The sequence below is a fragment of the Apis dorsata genome, unplaced genomic scaffold, assembly GCF_000469605.1.
Source record: "Apis dorsata unplaced genomic scaffold, Apis dorsata 1.3 scaffold_113, whole genome shotgun sequence".
NCBI classification, from domain to species: Eukaryota; Metazoa; Arthropoda; class Insecta; order Hymenoptera; family Apidae; genus Apis; species Apis dorsata.
In genome coordinates, this window is record NW_006263408.1 from 1,195,210 (window position 1) to 1,213,593 (window position 18,384).

Genomic DNA, 18,384 nt, shown 5'->3' on the forward strand with positions numbered 1-18,384 from the left:
AACACTTAGGAATTTATCACGCATACAAACCTTGACATCTACACACATGACAACGAACTAGAAAATTTAGTACCGAGGTAACCCAGTTTTCAAATGCATTCAGAGCAATCAACTTCGATACAGGTGAATATATTATTACCACACGTGTCTCTAAGCACATGTGACTATGCTATCAAGATAAAATGAAGTATTGAAATATATATAATGATTACAAAAAGTATTTACAATATTATTTTAATATAATTGTATATAATTATTAATTTATTTTCAATAAGATTTTTTTATCAAGATTAACATTTCATTTTCATGATTTTTATTTTTATAAAAATACTATTAAATAATTTGAAATTTTTTATATTTGGATTTAATGAAATAAATATTATAATAAGTACAATTTTGTGTAAATATTTTTTGAAACTATTATACAATGTTATATATATATATTATATATATACATAATATTATTTGTATTATTTGTATATATTTTTCATAAAAAAGTAAAATACATTTTCCACAATGATAAAAGTTATTTATATTTTCAATATTTCAATATTTTCAACAATTTTATATATCTATAATACAATATATATTTCGATCTCTCTATAAATTATTATCACGTTCTCGTTTATAATTTATCTATATGTATTTTTGATAGTGTCGTCTCGTCGTCTTTGGATCATAAATCTCGTAACAATTGAATAAAACAGTGGAAAATCCAATTGTTTGTGATTAGATTGCGGATATTTATGTGTCATAAATTGATATTTTTCTAATAAAAAGAAATAAAATTTTAATAGAAATTTATTTCATTCATTAAATATTATAATAAATATTTTATTTTAAATATTTTACTATATATTTTTGCACCTACAAATATTTATAAATTCATAAATGTTCATAATTTAATTAAATATAAATTTATTTGAAATTAAAATTTTGTTCAATTATTTTCATGAAGGAAAAATACAATATACAAAAATAACATGATGGATTATTATTAAAATTATACGAAAATAAAAATTTGATAGATAATTTTATTGCTTGTTTGATTAAATTAATTCAAGAGTAAGAAATAAGATTAAAAACATTATTAATTGATTTCTTGCTTTTAATTGATTGCTATTCTGATTAAAAATCGCTCTACTATCATTTATAAGTTAGAAATCAATGATTTATTTGAATTATCATTATATTTATCATAAGATATCAATCACTATAAATGATTTATAACATTTGCAATATTTTTCAAAACTCGCATCTTAAATTTATAGTTATTAAATAATATCACGAAATAAAAATTAAGAAAAGAATTTTTAATTTTTATATCGTATTATACAATATGATAAAATTATATTTTTATGTGACAATGACAATGCCATTGAACAAGATAAACATCTTACACATCTTATTAATAGAAACACAGTCAATAAAAAAAAAAACGCTGAATAAAGCAACGAAAAAAGTATGCATTGTCATTGCTTGAGTTTTATTTTTTGATTTCTTTTTTTTTTAATATTATTAATTTTTAATATTATTAATTTTTTAATATTATTAATTAATTAAACAAACTTGATAGTATCTAAAATCTAAAAAATCTTTTCTCTAATTATATGATTTGAAACGATTCTATAAATCCAATTACATTGATTAGTTCCACTTGATACATTGTAAGCATCAATTACATTAATTGCATCGAAATAAACAGTGAATAACTGTACAAAGTTTGATACTGAGATTTTGATTTGAGAAATGAATAACTGTTGATGATATTACTGCAATTTAAGAAAAAAATTACGTATATCTATTACTCGCATATCATATGTATATTTTTGATGACGAACAACTAATATAACATAAATTATTGCGAAAATTATCGCTGTAACTTACTTTCAGATAACTTTCAAGAGTCAAATAACGGGTCAAGAACATAAATTTTATCTTATTATTTACGTTTGATAGATACAAATCAAATAAAGTTTTTCATGATTTTCCACTTTTACGTAATTTTCAATTCTAAATAATTTTTACACATACACACACACACACACACACACACACACAATATACATATAAAATTAGTTACTAATTAAATAATGGTATTAACCATAAAAATTAACCACAATAAACGAAAGGTTAATTCTGAAAGTTGAATGACCTAATTTTCCATGTAACGCATATTCTCCTAATTGTCGCCTTAACAAGGATAGATTAGAGATTAATTAATTCCAACATGAATTATTAGAACTGTCGGTGCAATTAATATCAGTTCCGTTATCTTAATTTCACGTCATTCGATGATATTATATTATTGAAACGTTTCAATAATTAAAAGATTTTTAAAAGAAAAAAAAAAAAAGAAAATAGAAAAAAAATATGAAGATACATTATCAAACTAAATGCAAAATAATTACATAACTTTTTTTTTTATTCACGAAACAAATGTATAATTTCTATTTAGTGAAATATCATTGACTACATTATGTTTATTATAAATGATTAGATGTACAAATAATTTATCAATTCATATTTATTTTATTTTTTTTTTATCGAACTTCATCACGTTATACTATAATAACAATTAAGCTGAATTGTAATGTTATATAAATTCAACATCGGTGAGTTTATTACACCTTCATATGCAATCTTTCGAATACCATGCAAATGAAATCAAATTGCTATGTGATTACAGGGAACTCAATCTTTCCAATATGAAACATGTAATTATATATTCAAAAGGAATTTTGCGATATCAATCCTTTCAATCACTTTTCCTTTCATATTCAAGAATAAAAAAGAATACTGTTGATATTAAATTATTTTATAATATTATATAAAAGTAACATTCAAAATATAAAAAATTTAAAACAATATATTTATTAAAAAAATAGAGTAAAATATATCATGTTATATTTTTAATTTTAAATACATATCTGAACATTTTTGTACGCCACATGTTTCAATCAATCTTAACCTCAAACCATAAAATCATTTAATATTCTTCAATTAAATAATTCGAGTCATTCTTCAGTTCTTCGAAGAAATATTTTATTCGTTCACTTTAAAATTCTAAATAAATAATTTCTGTTAAAAATTCAGGGTATTGTATTTTAATTAATACCTTTGTGACGGCATTATTGACGATACCATATTGTCATTTGGTGCCTCGTAAGGCGTCTTTGAATGCAGCCGCACAATTAACTTATGTTTGCTAGGCATGCTTTTTGCAGCATCATATTATTTTACTAATACATTATACTGTATCATTTTAGTTTATCTTATTTTCTAAAAATCATTGTTTTCTAAAGAAATTTGTAATATAAATATATTAAATTTTTTACTGCTATAAGAAACATAAAAATTAATCTTATAAACATGTTTTATGTTTTATGTAATAATTAAAATTATATTATACATAGAAATATTATGAAAGATTTCTAAATTTAAAATACACGAAATTGAAGCCAATATTTCAGGCACAAAATTATCTGCACGTAATGATTATATACAATTTTGATGTAATATTAAATTATATTTTTTAAAATTATATTTCAAATAAAAGAAATAAAAGAAACACAAAAATAATAAAACACAGTGAGTAGTGACATAACTCATGTAATAAAAGAATGTATATTACCGATGTGTAAATTGTCTCGCAAGATAAATGTGCGATTTACGAGTAATTTGACCAGATGTCATGAGTCGAAGTTGCCCTACCGGTTTCATGGTTATCTTGTATTAAACGATCGATGGCGAGTGAGGTTTCAATTCATGCAACACTGATACTCAATATATATATATATATCATTCAAAGTCATTAACTAATGATACTACTATATTTACTTGAAATATTCCTTATTTTATCCTTATACAAATACAATTATAATATAATAATAAGTATAAATATAATAATAAGTGTAAATTTAATATAAAATATTTTTATATCAGATTCATTGTGAAAATTGTTTTTTTTTATAATCAAAAAGTTAATAAAAAATTACTGCAAAAAATAATACTCAAGAATTTAGGCGATCATTTCTAACTATTATTAGATTCATCATGTGCATCTGTGGATATATCACAAATTGGCAACAGTTCTATATTTTTGAGGACAACGTCCGGAGTTACGTCAAGGATGATCGATGAATACATTGAATACCGTTCTCAATGAAACAATTTCCTATGGTTTCACTTACGAACATTGTTTTTCTGATGCATTTCACAAATAAATAAACCGATGATATTGATGAATCTTTTTTTTTTCTTTTTTTTTTCTTAAACATTTATTTCAATTAAACATTTTATTAAGATATTATTAAATTGAATTTAAATTAAATTGAATTTACTCGTTATTTTATAATATATAATTTGTAAGTTACAATTAAAAAAGAAAAAATCAAACAACATGAATTTGACAGAAGAGACAGCCTTTGTTTAAGCTATGTAAAAATATTTTTAGTATCATGAACAAACAAAGGATCTTTTATCCGTTGACCTTTCAACCAAGATAATTATTATACAGATTTTAAATTTAACATTGTGCAATTGTAATACATTTGAATAAATACATTTTAATCAAATTAAGCGATCAACATAATTTTATTTATTTTAAGATAACAATTGCTGTAACTTTTCAAAATCATTTTATTTTGTAAAAAAAAACAACTATTTGCATTATATAATAATAATAATATATAGAGTACTTCAATCAATTATCGCTGCAATTATTTATCTATTGATTGTATTTTTATATTTATTTATCATGTATCTTAGGATTCTAATATAGTGAATATACCAAAATATATCTTAGAGATTTTAGGAGTTCAAAAAAAAGTTACAGAGGTTTCAGGGTTATAAAGGGTTTCAGAGGGTTCCAAAGGTTTCAGGGCAATCAAGGGTTCAATGAGAATCTAAAAATTTCATAGCAATCAGGGATTCAAGAAAGATCCAAAGGTTTCAATCAAGGTAGCAATCAAGATTTCAAAGAGATCATAAAGATTTTAAAATAATCAGAAGTTTAAATTTATTTAAAGAATTTCAAAAAACTTAAAAAAAAGCAAAAAAAATGTAAATAAAGAATTAACCATTATATGAATTTTAAAATTCGTTAATTTTCCTAAAAATTTTGAAATCTTAAAATTATTTTTAAAAATTTTGCAAAACATTTTCGAATTTGCAAACATTATTTGGATCTTATATATTATTATTATAAAAATTTTGAAATCTCTTTGAAATTTGAAATGAAATTCTTATAAAAATATTTTCATTTTTTTTTTTTTTTTATTTAATTATTGTTTTACGTGGATTTTTAAGATCATGATTATAATCATTGACAATGTGTCGAATAGCATTTACACATTTGTGTTAATTCTTTCTGTGTGCCATCCATATTTCTGCATTTCCGCGTCATTAAAATCCAAAACCACAAGTCGCAAGGCTAAAGTATCTAAGATGATATTTTACGTAATGATACTTCGTCGTAGATCATTAACGAATCGATAAAAACAAATCTTTATGATAATTTTTCGTCTTTTTAAATATTTTAATATCTAATCGTATAAAATTTTTATAATTTTTCTTTTTAAAAAAAAACTTGTGAGAAATATTCTTTCGTATTTTATTTGATTATAAATTTTCAAATAAAATTCAATAAAATGAAATTTAAAAAATAAATGAAAAAATTAAAAAAACAATATTTCAAAATAACTATATTTGAAACAATATTTCTAATATTTTATTTGTTCCTTTAATTTTTGTATTAAGATTTTATTTTAATAATAATTTTCAAAATGAATGAATTAAAAAAATGAATGAAAAAATTATAAATAAATAAATTAAAATTGATTTAATATTAGAATTGGTTTATGAGCACGTTTTTAAAGACGTGTATGATAATTTTCTTCCGTTTGAATGAATCACACAAGTGACATTACATTAAGACTTTTTTTTTCCTTTTATGGGATATAATATGTATACTTAAAAGAAACACCTAAAACAATTTATGCGCAATAAATGAAATATAAAAAAAATATAATAAAAAATAAAAAAAATAAAATAAAAAAAAAGATATTCATTAATTTTATATCACAAACTGTATACAAAATGTTTAATCTTTACAATTTTAGTAACTTTCAAAATATTGATTATTGTATTTTAATTATGGCGAAATTATAATAAAAAATCTCATATATAATTAAATTAGATTAAGATAATTAAACAAAATAAAAAAATAAATATCTTTTTATATCAAAAATTTTTTTTTATCAGATATTTAATTATTTTGATATCTATGTATATTTTAAAAAATATTGATTTCCATCTTAATTACAATTTAATCTTAAATTTTAATTAATTTCTTAATTCAATGAAATGAAAAAAAAAAAGAATATATTTTCTTGTTTTGTATTATGCATCAGATATACGTACATGTAATTATTATTATTAGTAATTAAAATATTGATTGTATTTTAGCATTTAGCAATTGTTGATAAGATATTATTTTATACATTTACTCTTGAAAAAAAAAGCTTTCACAAGAATATATTCTCCGTATTATCAAATGTATACAACAGAACAATATTATATCATATTCTTTTATGATTTTTATATATATAATATCGAGACAGATTGTCGATAATAATATCTTAATAATGACTAAACTTTATTAATATAATAAAATGTATCATAATTATCATGATTTCTATTTACTCAAAACATACAATTGTTTTGACAGTTTGAAATTAATAAAATAAATATAATAAAGCGGAATATTAATAAATAGAACAACAGTGATCTTATTTTTCATAATTTTGTACGTAAATCAAGGAATAATTAGCCTGTAAATTTATGATAGTTATATTATTTCATTTTTTTTTTAATTACAAATTTGCAACAATTGCGATAAAACTTATTATTATTTAAATAAAATACTTATATTATTAAAATATATTAAATAAATTGTTATTAATTTTTATAAAATTTATTTAAAACAATTTTGAGTTCAAATTTTCAATTTTTTCTTTCATTTTTTTTATCTTTATATTACATATTAATATTGTTTTGTAATACATGTTTTTTTTGTTATAGGTAACATATTATTAGCTAAACAAAGAAATACGCACACACATCATGGTAAGTTTTTATGAAAATATAATTGTTTTATAAAAATAATGCAAATAATTATTATTTACAATTATATAATATTTATTTATAGGACAATAAAGCGCCGACGGAGATGGACACTTTCTTACCCCAAGATGGGTCCAACGTGAAAGATGGTGTATTTAAGTAAGAATTTATTTTTATATTAATCATTTATTTAAAAAAATCTTAATAAAAATATTATCATGAAAAATGAAAATAATATTATTAATTCTATAATCAAATATATTAAATAAAGTAAAATTTATTTAATATCAGTATTATAATTTTAATATTTATGTTCCTTGTAGATACAAAGTGCAAGTCGCTCCACAAGATATGGAGACTGGACAGGGTGACGGAAAAAGCTTCGACCCTTTCAGTGAACGAAGAGTAGATAACCCAACGACGTAAGTTGTGATAATACAATTTAAAAAATATTTAATGCACTGATACCCTTAATTTTTATAATATGTCACATTTATGTCATATACTTTATTTACTCTATTTAACTGAAAGAAAATAATCGATATCTAACATTATATTGTATATTTCATTATATAAATATAAATGATATATTGATTTTAAAATATCTAGTAATCAATAATAGAAAATAATTTTCAGGGATGGTGATACATTAACGCATTTATTGAAAGCAGCTCTTGGAACGGGTATATTATCCATGCCAATAGCTTTCAAAAATGCTGGACTTGTTGTCGGTATATTTGCTACAGTCTTGGTGGCGTTTGTATGCACACATTGCGCATATATTTTGGTAATTATATATTAAAATAATAATACAATAAAAAAAATAATTAATATTTTAGATAATACAAATAAATATAAAATTAATATTTTAGGTAAAATGTGCACATGTCCTTTATTATAAAACGAGGCGCACAGAAATGAGTTTTGCCGATGTAGCAGAAGTAGCGTTTGCTACAGGCCCACAATGGGGAAGGAAATTTTCAAAGCCTATTAGGTAAAATATTATAATAATAAAATAAAAATATATCTAATATATATAATTATAATAAATTTATAAAATCATTTCAAAAACCACAATTTTAATGATAAATAATTATGTAATATATTATCTCTAGGTATTTAATACAGATTAGTTTATTTGCAACGTACTTTGGTACCTGCAGTGTATACACAGTTATTGTTGCGGCAAATTTTAATCAAATCATTAAGTATTACAAAGAAGAAGGATCTGGTGAATTCAGTCTTCGATTGATGGCAACTTGTTTATTAATTCCAATGATATTGCTTAGCTGGATACCAAATTTGAAATATCTTGCACCTGTTTCCATGGTGGCTAATATATTTATGGGAACAGGTTTAGGAATAACTTTTTATTATTTAGTTTGGGATATGCCACCTATTACATCTGTACCTTTATTTGCACCCATCGAGGATTTTCCACGATTCTTCAGTATAACTATATTTGCAATGGAAGCAATAGGTATTGCTTAACTTATTTAAAAAATTCTAAATAATATATATATTTTACATTTAAAAGAAAGTAATATGAATTTACTATTTTAGGAGTTGTAATGCCACTGGAAAATAACATGAAAACACCTCAACATTTTGTTGGAATTTGCGGTGTTTTAAATAAAGGAATGTCCGGTGTTACGCTTATATACATTTTATTAGGATTTTTAGGATATGTAAAATATCAGGATGAAACCTTAGATAGTATAACATTAAATCTACCAACAGAAGAAATGTAAGAATTACAATAAGATAATGTAATTTTTAAATAATACTTTGTATAATTATTTTTTATATTTTTTTTTTGTTTTTTTTAGACCAGCTCAAGTTGTAAAGATTTTAATAGCTCTTGCTGTTTATTGTACATTTGGATTACAATTTTATGTTTGCCTTGACATTGCATGGAACGGTATAAAAGATCGATTCCAAAAGAAACCAATGTTGGCAAATTATATTTTAAGAACAGTTATGGTCACAGGAGCAGGTGATTATTTTAATTATTAATGTAATTTTTGTTATAAAGTGTATTATAAATTCTTAAATATTATAACAAATTATATATTATAATATATATATATAATTTAACAAATTATTATTTGTATGTTATAGTCTTACTGGCTGTTATTGTACCAACTATTGAACCTTTTATTGGATTAATCGGTGCATTTTGTTTTTCAATATTGGGACTTTTAATTCCTGTGTTTGTCGAAACTGTAACTTATTGGGACGTTGGTTTTGGACCAGGAAATTGGGTAGCACTGAAGAACGTAATCATTTGTATTATTGGCATTATGGCTTTAGTATTTGGATCTCGTAGTGCATTGATACAAATCGCTAATTTATACAGTTAAGAAAATTTTTTTCATATATATATATAGAATTTTAGGTATTGCTGTTCCAAATTTCGAAAGAGTTTGGAAACCATTTAAAAGATTTTAATGCAATAAATTTCTGATAATTTTATTATTTTGATAAAGACAATCATAAAAATCAAAATAGGATTAAAAATAATTTATTTTATAAGATTAATATAATCAGAATTTTAATCAAATATATATCAGAAATTTAGACGCAATGTATGCTTACAAGAAATGCTCTAGTAAGATAAAAAAATTCAACAGAACTTCAGTTGATATACAAATAAGAACTTCAGAACTTAATTCTTGTAAGGATAATGAAATATAAAAACCGACATTCGGTGTAATAGTAATACACGCGAACAATTTACAGAATAAATAATGTTAGAGAAGGTTATATGAAAAGATTTTAAATATTATTGGATGATAAATTAGTTTCAAAATGTATCTAGTGATTTACTTTGTTCCTAAAATATAATATATAATATATTCCATTATATTTAATTCGCAAATTTAGACTGAAAAAAATTGACAGTATTCATAATATACATTGGAGCAATACGTTCTAATTAATTTATTTGATATTATTTATTTAATAAAATTGAAATTTTTAATTTTAATAATGATAAATTATGTTTGAAAAAATTATATTATTTTGCTGCATAATTGTATCTTTTGAAATTTATCCTAAAAAAAATTAAGTTTTATATTTGTCAAAAATATTAATTTTTAAAATTGACAAAAATTATTATTATATAAAAAACTTTTATATATTCATTTGTTCATTTTATAAATTAATAATTGAATCTCAAAATATAACCTTCATTTTTTCCAAATTTAATAACATACATTATATGGTTTGTATTATATGATATATGTTGTTGTAATATTTAACGTCTAAGCAGGTCATTATATATTTCATACATGTGATTCACAATACAGAAAATGTTTCACTCTTCTGTGTTGCATTTAATATGAATGTATATTTAAAAAAAACATGTTTTTGAAGCAACTTTTATTGAACTTGTTATAAATCAATCGATTTTTTATACCATTGTTAAAAATTTTTACATATTTCTGGTAAAAAAAAAAATAATTAAGATTTTTAAATACAAATCATTTTACAATAATATTTGTATATTTATTCCTTTTCTTTATCTATTCTCACATAATTTAAAAAAATATATTTTTATATAAATAATAATATCTTAATATTATATAAAATTTTACATTTTTATTTTTCTAATGGTGCATAATTCAAAAGTTTTTCAATTAAATCTACATGTCCAAGAAGCATTCTACGACAGCAATATCGTTTCAATCCCAATGCATCAAGAGCATCTCTGTAACAAAGATATATTATACAATATATTTTGATAATTGTATATTGATAATTTTTGATAAATTATTATATCTTATTAATATATATGACAATATGATAAATATGAAAATATTCCTAAAAAATAATAAAAAATTTATAATTTATTTATATACTACTATATTTTATAAATTCTACACAATTCAACTTAGATTTCTTATTAATATAAATAATAATATATAAATTATATTATTTGTAGATATTCATTTAAATTATATTTTATTTTTTCAATTTAGTATAAGATATATGTATATATATATATATATTATATATATATAATATACATGTTAGATTGTTGCATATCAAGTGACTAACTTCACAAATGCAATTCACAGTTTACTAATTAAATGTTCATTATTAAATAATATTTATTGCATGTTAATTTAAAACTTGAAAATAATTAAATATAATTGATTAACATTTTATTATTTTGTTACAAAAAATAAATTATATATTATCTCTATACTATACACTATATCTCTATTTAAAATTCGCCTTTTTTTCTTATAAATTTAACAGAAAATTATTGTTATAATAGAGTATTATTATAATATAATAATCTAATATATATATAATATAATATTGTTATAATATATATGTTATAATAGAGTGAAATAATTGTCTATATTAAAAGAATAAATGATCTACTATTGATGTTAATAACTTAAATTATCAAATACAAATATTAAAAATGAATCAAAAAGTTATTAATAACAATTAATTACAAATTTTAATTGTAATTAAATTTTAATTTTCTTTTTAAATAAACAAAATATATTAAATTACTTGAATCAAATTTTGATTAATTATTTATTATTTTTAATAAAGTTATAAATCAATTTTATTAAAAATTAAATCATTTCATTTGTAATAATCTAATATGTAATAACCTAATACTTTACCCTTCCGTGTATTCTGCTTGTAATAAACCAAGATAAGCTTCCCATTTGTTACCAATCACTTTTCCACAGGTAAAACAGCGTACAGGTATAATCATTATTATAAAATGTTTTATTAAGTTTTTTAGATTTAAATTGCAACGTTTATTAATAAACGCAAATCGCAATAACAATTAAATATGAGAGAATTTGCACGTTCTCGAATTCTCGATACTCTAAACTGCTATATACAATCAGATACTTGAAGTCTGTAATAATCAAAAGTATTTTGATCAGGGTTGCCAACAGATACAAGAATACAATTGAATGGATTAATCAGAAAGACTAGAGTATCGAAAAAAGTTTTCTATATTTATTATAAATATTTGTATTATATTAATATTTATTATTAATTTAAAATAAAAAAAAATATCTTAAAAGAAATAAAATATAAAGAAAGACTATAAATACAAAATTATATTATGCATTTTAAATATATAAGAATAAATAAAGCATACTTATAATTATTATAATAAAAATAATATTAACTCTGAAATTGTATTTGAAATTAACTTTTTAAAAAATATATATATAATATATATATTTTTTTATTTTTTTCATTGATTATAATTAATATATATATTATAATAATCTAATATATATATATTTATTACTTATATTTATTATCACAAATGAAATATTTTTTAAAATGTTAATTAATCATAAAAGATTATATATTAATATAAATATTCTAAATGCGGCGCAATAACATAACACTGTACACTTTACACGGTATTATACCAACTAAATCGTGACATGTTTTTGTTCCTTAATAATCGATTTTCCTTAATAATGTATTAGAAGAATTTAAATGTATCGAAAATATCATAAATAATTCATTCTTATTAAGAAATAGTAATCCGAAGATCCGAAAAATACAGTAATAATTCGAAATGCGATCATTCGTAATGTGTTCGAAACGTAAATATACAGTTTTGCGACTCGCGCGCCCGGAGACAAGCTGTGGCAGAGAGACAGCTGCTCCGATCGAAGGACGATGAACAGGAGAGGGGGGTGGGGAAGGAAGAGAGGGAGAAAGAGAAATACATATAGGCAGCCGAAGCAAAGGGAGAACACCATAAACATATTAGATCGGATTGGTGCTGCTTTCTCCTGTATCTACTCAAGTCTACTGGATGGAAACATGTTATAATACGGTCAGGCTGTTATCAATCATCACTTTAATTGTTGTTTTTTATTACGCGTGTTTATCGTGGTGTATCACAAACCGAAAAGATCGGAATTTTGGCGCCGTACACCGACGCGACATCAATGACAGTGTAAATGGTTATGTTAGCTGAGCGTACTGTTCGTACGCGTTTTATCGAATATGTTCTCATAATTTATTGTTTTTGGTCCCTTTGTTGCACAATTATTCGAACTTTCTGTCGAAACTGTGATTACAGTGAATACCTCATATCAGCAATAACGTGGAGTCAAGGTTATATCCTGTGCGTCTTTTTCGCTGTATTGTCAAAATCAGCTGCCATTGCTATAGCGTGCGATTCTACTTGTTCATTTCGGTTTTCCTTTTTTTTTATAACTTGAGCTAGACTCATCATACTCGAAATTTCATTCAGAATTAACAATTTGTGTTATGTTTACTCTTTTGAAATCATACGCGGCAAGTTGATGCTTCATTTATAACAAGCGGTATATTTTATCAAATTTGTGCATGACTTTTTGAATGATTTTACGAATACAAACAAATACAAACAAAATTCAAAATAATATAAATAAAATTAATTAATTGTTATATATTTAAAAAACCAATTATATATTTTCTTTTTTCATATATTAGTTATTTGTTTAATAATATTATGTTTTTGAAAAAATTAAAATGATGTATATAAGTATATAATAAAAATTATTATAAATAACATAATGATAATTATATGTAACATAGTAATGTCTTTAATTTTGAATTTTAGTATACAATAACAAATGAATGAATTTTTTGGCAAAGCATATTTAATTATTTATATTTTATATATAATTTTATGAACATAATGTAATCTTATAGCTATTGTTACAAAATAATATTAAATAATAGTTGAAAGTTATATGTAAAATTTAATTGCATGCTTATTTTTTATTTTTATTTATAAAATATGTTATAGGCTTTGGAGATTGATATCGAATTATATATTTGTCTAATAAGGAAATATAATTGAAATAAAGTACATTTGTTAATTCCCACTGAGAAAAACAGGAGGGAAGGGATTTTCTGCAAGAAGAAAAATACAGAAAATAGAAGTGAGGGTTAAGTGTTATAGTAAATGCAGTGGTTGAAGCAGAGATGGACCCATCAATGTTTGTTACATATACCCCTCAAACGAATGGAGTTCCACTGGAGTCCAAACTTGCTACCTACATGGTAATGTATTATTCATCTACATTATTCATCTAAAATTTATTTGAAGAAAAAAATCATATATATAAAGCAATGTATTAAATTTATATTTATTTTCTTATTATATATTTTTTTATAGAATCGTCAAAGTCCTGGAGTAACTCTAAGTACCACCACTATTACCAAACATTTGTCAAATCTTTCTCTGGATTCACAGAAAAAGGTAACTGCCAGTCCAGAATTTGTACCAGGAAGAGGTCTTACTAATAGCAACAGTAGTTCTCCAAATCTTTTCAATAATTCTTATCATTCACAAGAAAATGTGGGTGGTACTACCTATTTTTATCTTGGAAATGCAGTAACAGATACTGTTGGAACAGAAGATGGAACTGAAACTGTAAGCAAATTTAGAAATTCAAATGAAATCTTTTTTATTTCTTAATTAATGAATTAATGAATACTTTTATGAACAGATTGGAAATGTGGGGGCAGGTCAGATAGGCTATGTCTATCCAGGAACTCCCGCACATCTCCAACCAATAAAACCTACAAAACCTCCATCATCTAATAGTTCTTCTGCTCCCTCAACCCCACCTCCCCAAGCAGCACTTAGTTTTTTTGTTAGTGAAAGTTTAAGAATGGACATTCTTCAAAAAAATGCTTTAACATTAGTACAACCTGATATAGTACGATTTCCCGATCTACCAAACGAAGTAGATAATTATCATGAGTTGTGCCCACTGGAACCAATTCATAAACCTGCATCAACAATTCTTGGATATCAAACATCAACTTATAAAGCTACTAGTATTAAAAGTGGTACACGTTATTGTTTACGACGTATACACGGTAAATATTTTTATCTTGTTACAAACTTTACTTATTTATAATATATAAATAAAAAACAATAAATAAATAAAAAATGTTTGGTATTGAAATAAGCATTTAATATGTTTTTAGATTTCAGACTTGCTAATACAAAATGTATGGTGCTGGTTGATATGTGGAAACGCTTATCACATACAAATTTGGTGCAATTAAGAGAAGTTTTTACTACCAAGGCTTTCGGTGATAATTGTTTGTATTGTAACTTGTATTTATAATATATTAAAACAAAATTGATAAATATGTTTCTGTAAAACAATTTTAATTATTTTAGCCATGATATTTGTTTACGATTACCATCCCGGATCGGAAACATTATTAACCAAACATTTCTCAGCAACCGAATTAAATGGTTATACAGATCCATTTTCCTCAGATCCAAATGCGCCTCGACCTTATAGCCACACTAAGAATACTATTTTGAGGCAACAACATAGTAGTATGCTACCAGAAAGTGTTATATGGAGCTATATAATTCAACTCACTGCCGCTCTTCGTGTTATTCATGCTGCTGGTTTGTATTTATTAATAATATTATTATATATTTTGCTTCATTTTATAAATAATTATATAAAATTTATGATTATTTTATAATTTAGGGTTGGCATACAGATGTTTAGATCCTACAAAAGTGTTACTCACATCACGAACAAGACTTCGTCTAAGTTGTGCAGCTATACCAGATGTTGTTACTTATGATGGAAGCTCATCAAATCCACTTTCGCTTATACCACATTACCAACAAGAAGATTTAATTGCTTTAGGAAAGTTGGTGTTGGCATTAGCATGTCGCAGTCTCCTTGCCGTCCATCGCGACAACATGCAAGCTTCTCTTGAACTCGTCGCACGTTCCTATTCCACGGATCTTCGAAATCTTATTCTGTTTGTATAAATCTTATTTTTCTTTAATTTTATTTATTAATTTTTAAAATGCAAAAATAATATTTCTTTATGATTTGATTCAATGTATTTTAATTTAATATATTTTTTGAAATAATTAATTATAATATTATAATTATAATTAATATAAATTTTGAAATATTTTTTATATTAATAATATATTAATATATTAATAAATTATTTTTGATATAAAAGACTTTAACTTTCGATATATAGAGTGACATATTGCTCATATTTATAACCGCGTGTGTTTATATATGTATATAATTTTATAGGTATTTACTGTCTAATCAAGCACGAAAAAGTGTAACAGATCTCATGCCAATGATTGGAGCACGATTTTATACGCAATTAGACGCAGCTCAACTCCGATCCGATGTATTAGAAAACGAACTTGCCAAGGAGTTGGAAAATGGAAGATTATTTAAGTTACTTGTAAAATTGGCTACTATTAACGAAAGACCCGAGCTTAATATGGAACCTACTTGGGCAGAGACGGGTGATCGATATATGCTCAAATTATTTAGGGATTATGTTTTCCACCAGGTAGCAGCTGATGGAAGACCATGGTTAGATATGGCACATGTCGTATCTTGTTTAAACAAATTGGACTCAGGTTCTCAGGATAAAGTATGCTTTTTTCGAAAATAGTTTCTATCTCTTTTCTTTTACAAACAATTTAAATTTTTTATAAAAAATAAGATATTAAAAAATTTTTTAATTAAATTCTTTTAATATTATAATATTAAAATAATTAAAATAATAATTAATAATAATTAATAATAATTAATATTATTGTTATTTTTGAATATGTATTTATAAATAATATTTTTTTTTTATAGATATGTTTGATGTCACGGGACGAACAGAGTGTACTAGTCGTAAGTTATGCAGAATTACGACAATGTTTGGAAACCTCATTTGGAGAGTTGGTACAATCTGCGAAAGAAACTGTTTAGGTCTGTGTCACATTTTTTTCTAAACTGACCAAACAGTACATACTCCGAACCATAAATGTGATATCACCATTTAGCGGTACTATCATTATAATCTTTATCAAGACATAGACGAATGAAAATCGATCGATTTAAGTTTGGTGATAAAAAAATAGTACGTGAACCAGTATGTAAGCATGATTTCAAGTGTTGAAATATTACAATATGTGCAAAATACATTCTGGTACCGTCATTTGAATGTAATATATGTGTGCAAGAAAATCATGTGATGATATAAATCAGAAAATGTTTGATTTTGCTATGAAAGCTATTACGGTACTACAGACACAACAGACAAAAAATTGTACACAACTTAATAATGCAATGAATTCTTAAGAAATCTTAAGAAAATAACACCTAAACACAGTCAGTGTATAGGATAGATCTTAGTTTTTAGGATACAGCTGGTAAGCATTAATTTTGAAATAAATGTTTATTTTTGAAAGCAATCTTAATCAGATCTGTGTAATTATTTCAAAGTAATTATTTAAAAAAATCCATTATACCTCCATATCGTAATATATTTTCATATATTAAATAATCTAAATATTAATAAAAAAACGATGTACTTAGTATTCGTAAAAATCTGGTACTTCGTTTGTTCCACTTTATCCAGCTGGTAATCTGTAGATTCGGTTCTTGAACTGTCCTATCTCCATTCCCTGTCTCTTTCCTCTTCTCTTCGACTGCTGTAATCACTCAAACTTGATCTCATTTCCTTCGTACAATTGCACGACCACAAATAGACTTTTGCATGCATATATATTCTTTGAATTGTATCATGCACATGGTCGTCGCTAACAATTTATTTGTAAAATACAACTTTAAACTTATGTATATATTTTTGGACATTACATTTCTTGAGGTAATATTTACACATATTTTAAATAAAAATTTTATATATAACCTTTTTGTAATGAAAAAATTATATGATTAAAATATGTGTCATATTATTCCTCATTTTTAATGCTTCGCATCGACGCCCATGCGTTTATCCTACGTACGTCCTGTGGATCGAATAAGTGTTTAACATATACGTATATGACTACGGAGTCGAAATAAAAGGCATATTAGACATCTGTTTCTGTCCAAGACATGTCAACCAACTGAACCCATCGTTCTCCATCTAATTGTCTTAATGCCGATGTGATTTACTCCCTCATACCGTGTCACTTCTGACAACCATTTCTCGTATGCGTATCAACCGTATATACGTAGTATGATCGCGTGTAAGTCTTCATTTTATTCGATATCAACCTGCTAACCCAGAGACGTCATGTTAATACTTTGTAATATTTTTTTATTATATTCAATGTATATATATATATATATACAATATCAATTTACAAAGTATTAAAATGAATATAAACTTAAAGAAATTATCAAAAAATATTTTTTATGTTATTAATTTTCTTTTAAAATGACTTTAATAATATTATAA

At 23.6% G+C, this 18,384-nt stretch overlaps 4 protein-coding genes across 7 annotated transcripts in view; 2 read left to right on the top strand and 2 right to left on the bottom strand.

The window, feature by feature from the left end:
* The window catches only part of LOC102671882 (proton-coupled amino acid transporter-like protein pathetic), a 13,682-nt gene extending 3,058 nt beyond the window's left edge, over window positions 1–10,624 (top strand). The window contains exons 2-10 of the mRNA XM_006612498.2: window positions 7,084–7,128; window positions 7,211–7,284; window positions 7,449–7,547; window positions 7,762–7,912; window positions 7,998–8,119; window positions 8,241–8,605; window positions 8,689–8,872; window positions 8,955–9,121; window positions 9,247–10,624. Coding sequence (XP_006612561.1) covers window positions 7,126–7,128; window positions 7,211–7,284; window positions 7,449–7,547; window positions 7,762–7,912; window positions 7,998–8,119; window positions 8,241–8,605; window positions 8,689–8,872; window positions 8,955–9,121; window positions 9,247–9,488 — 1,407 coding nt within the window. The 5' untranslated portion in view covers window positions 7,084–7,125 and the 3' untranslated portion in view covers window positions 9,489–10,624. The remainder of the gene's footprint in view (window positions 1–7,083; window positions 7,129–7,210; window positions 7,285–7,448; window positions 7,548–7,761; window positions 7,913–7,997; window positions 8,120–8,240; window positions 8,606–8,688; window positions 8,873–8,954; window positions 9,122–9,246) is intronic.
* LOC102671744 (DNA-directed RNA polymerases I, II, and III subunit RPABC5) lies at window positions 10,458–12,028 on the bottom strand. Its single transcript, XM_006612497.2, has 2 exons — window positions 11,775–12,028; window positions 10,458–10,837 (listed from the first exon to the last, which is right to left on the bottom strand). The coding sequence occupies exons 1-2, from the start codon at window positions 11,867–11,869 to the stop codon at window positions 10,729–10,731; spliced, it is 204 nt and encodes a 67-aa protein (XP_006612560.1). The 5' UTR covers window positions 11,870–12,028; the 3' UTR covers window positions 10,458–10,728.
* The window catches only part of LOC102674164, a 52,006-nt gene continuing 44,116 nt past the window's right edge, over window positions 10,495–18,384 (bottom strand). The window contains exon 4 of the mRNA XM_031508962.1: window positions 10,495–10,837. Within this exon, the coding sequence (XP_031364822.1) occupies window positions 10,812–10,837 (26 nt within the window). The 3' untranslated portion in view covers window positions 10,495–10,811. The remainder of the gene's footprint in view (window positions 10,838–18,384) is intronic.
* LOC102671478 (PAN2-PAN3 deadenylation complex subunit PAN3) lies at window positions 12,511–17,398 on the top strand. 4 transcript variants are annotated; one of them, XM_006612496.2, is made up of 9 exons: window positions 12,511–13,463; window positions 13,931–14,187; window positions 14,303–14,560; window positions 14,637–15,012; window positions 15,124–15,240; window positions 15,323–15,562; window positions 15,648–15,930; window positions 16,224–16,578; window positions 16,791–17,398. In XM_006612496.2, exons 2-9 carry the CDS (start codon window positions 14,110–14,112, stop codon window positions 16,905–16,907), a joined length of 1,824 nt encoding a protein of 607 aa, XP_006612559.1. In that variant the 5' UTR covers window positions 12,511–13,463; window positions 13,931–14,109; the 3' UTR covers window positions 16,908–17,398. The 4 variants fall into 4 exon arrangements, with proteins under 4 accessions (XP_006612559.1, XP_031364810.1, XP_031364811.1 ...); XM_031508950.1 differs by having other exon boundaries at window positions 12,511–13,261; XM_031508951.1 differs by having other exon boundaries at window positions 12,511–13,251.

What these genes read in the sequence shown, in the direction of transcription:
- LOC102671744 (XM_006612497.2), bottom strand. Translation starts at nt 11,869, where the DNA reads ATGATTATACCTGTACGCTGTTTTACCTGTGGAAAAGTGATTGGTAAC. An exon ending in CAAGCAGAATACACGGAAGG is followed by an intron (nt 10,838 to 11,774) that starts GTAAAGTATTAG and finishes TCTTTGTTACAG; the next exon opens with AGATGCTCTTGATGCATTGG.
- LOC102671478 (XM_006612496.2), top strand. Translation starts at nt 14,110, where the DNA reads ATGGACCCATCAATGTTTGTTACATATACCCCTCAAACGAATGGAGTT. An exon ending in CAGAAGATGGAACTGAAACT is followed by an intron (nt 14,561 to 14,636) that starts GTAAGCAAATTT and finishes TTTTATGAACAG; the next exon opens with ATTGGAAATGTGGGGGCAGG. An exon ending in ACTCAGGTTCTCAGGATAAA is followed by an intron (nt 16,579 to 16,790) that starts GTATGCTTTTTT and finishes TTTTTTTTATAG; the next exon opens with ATATGTTTGATGTCACGGGA.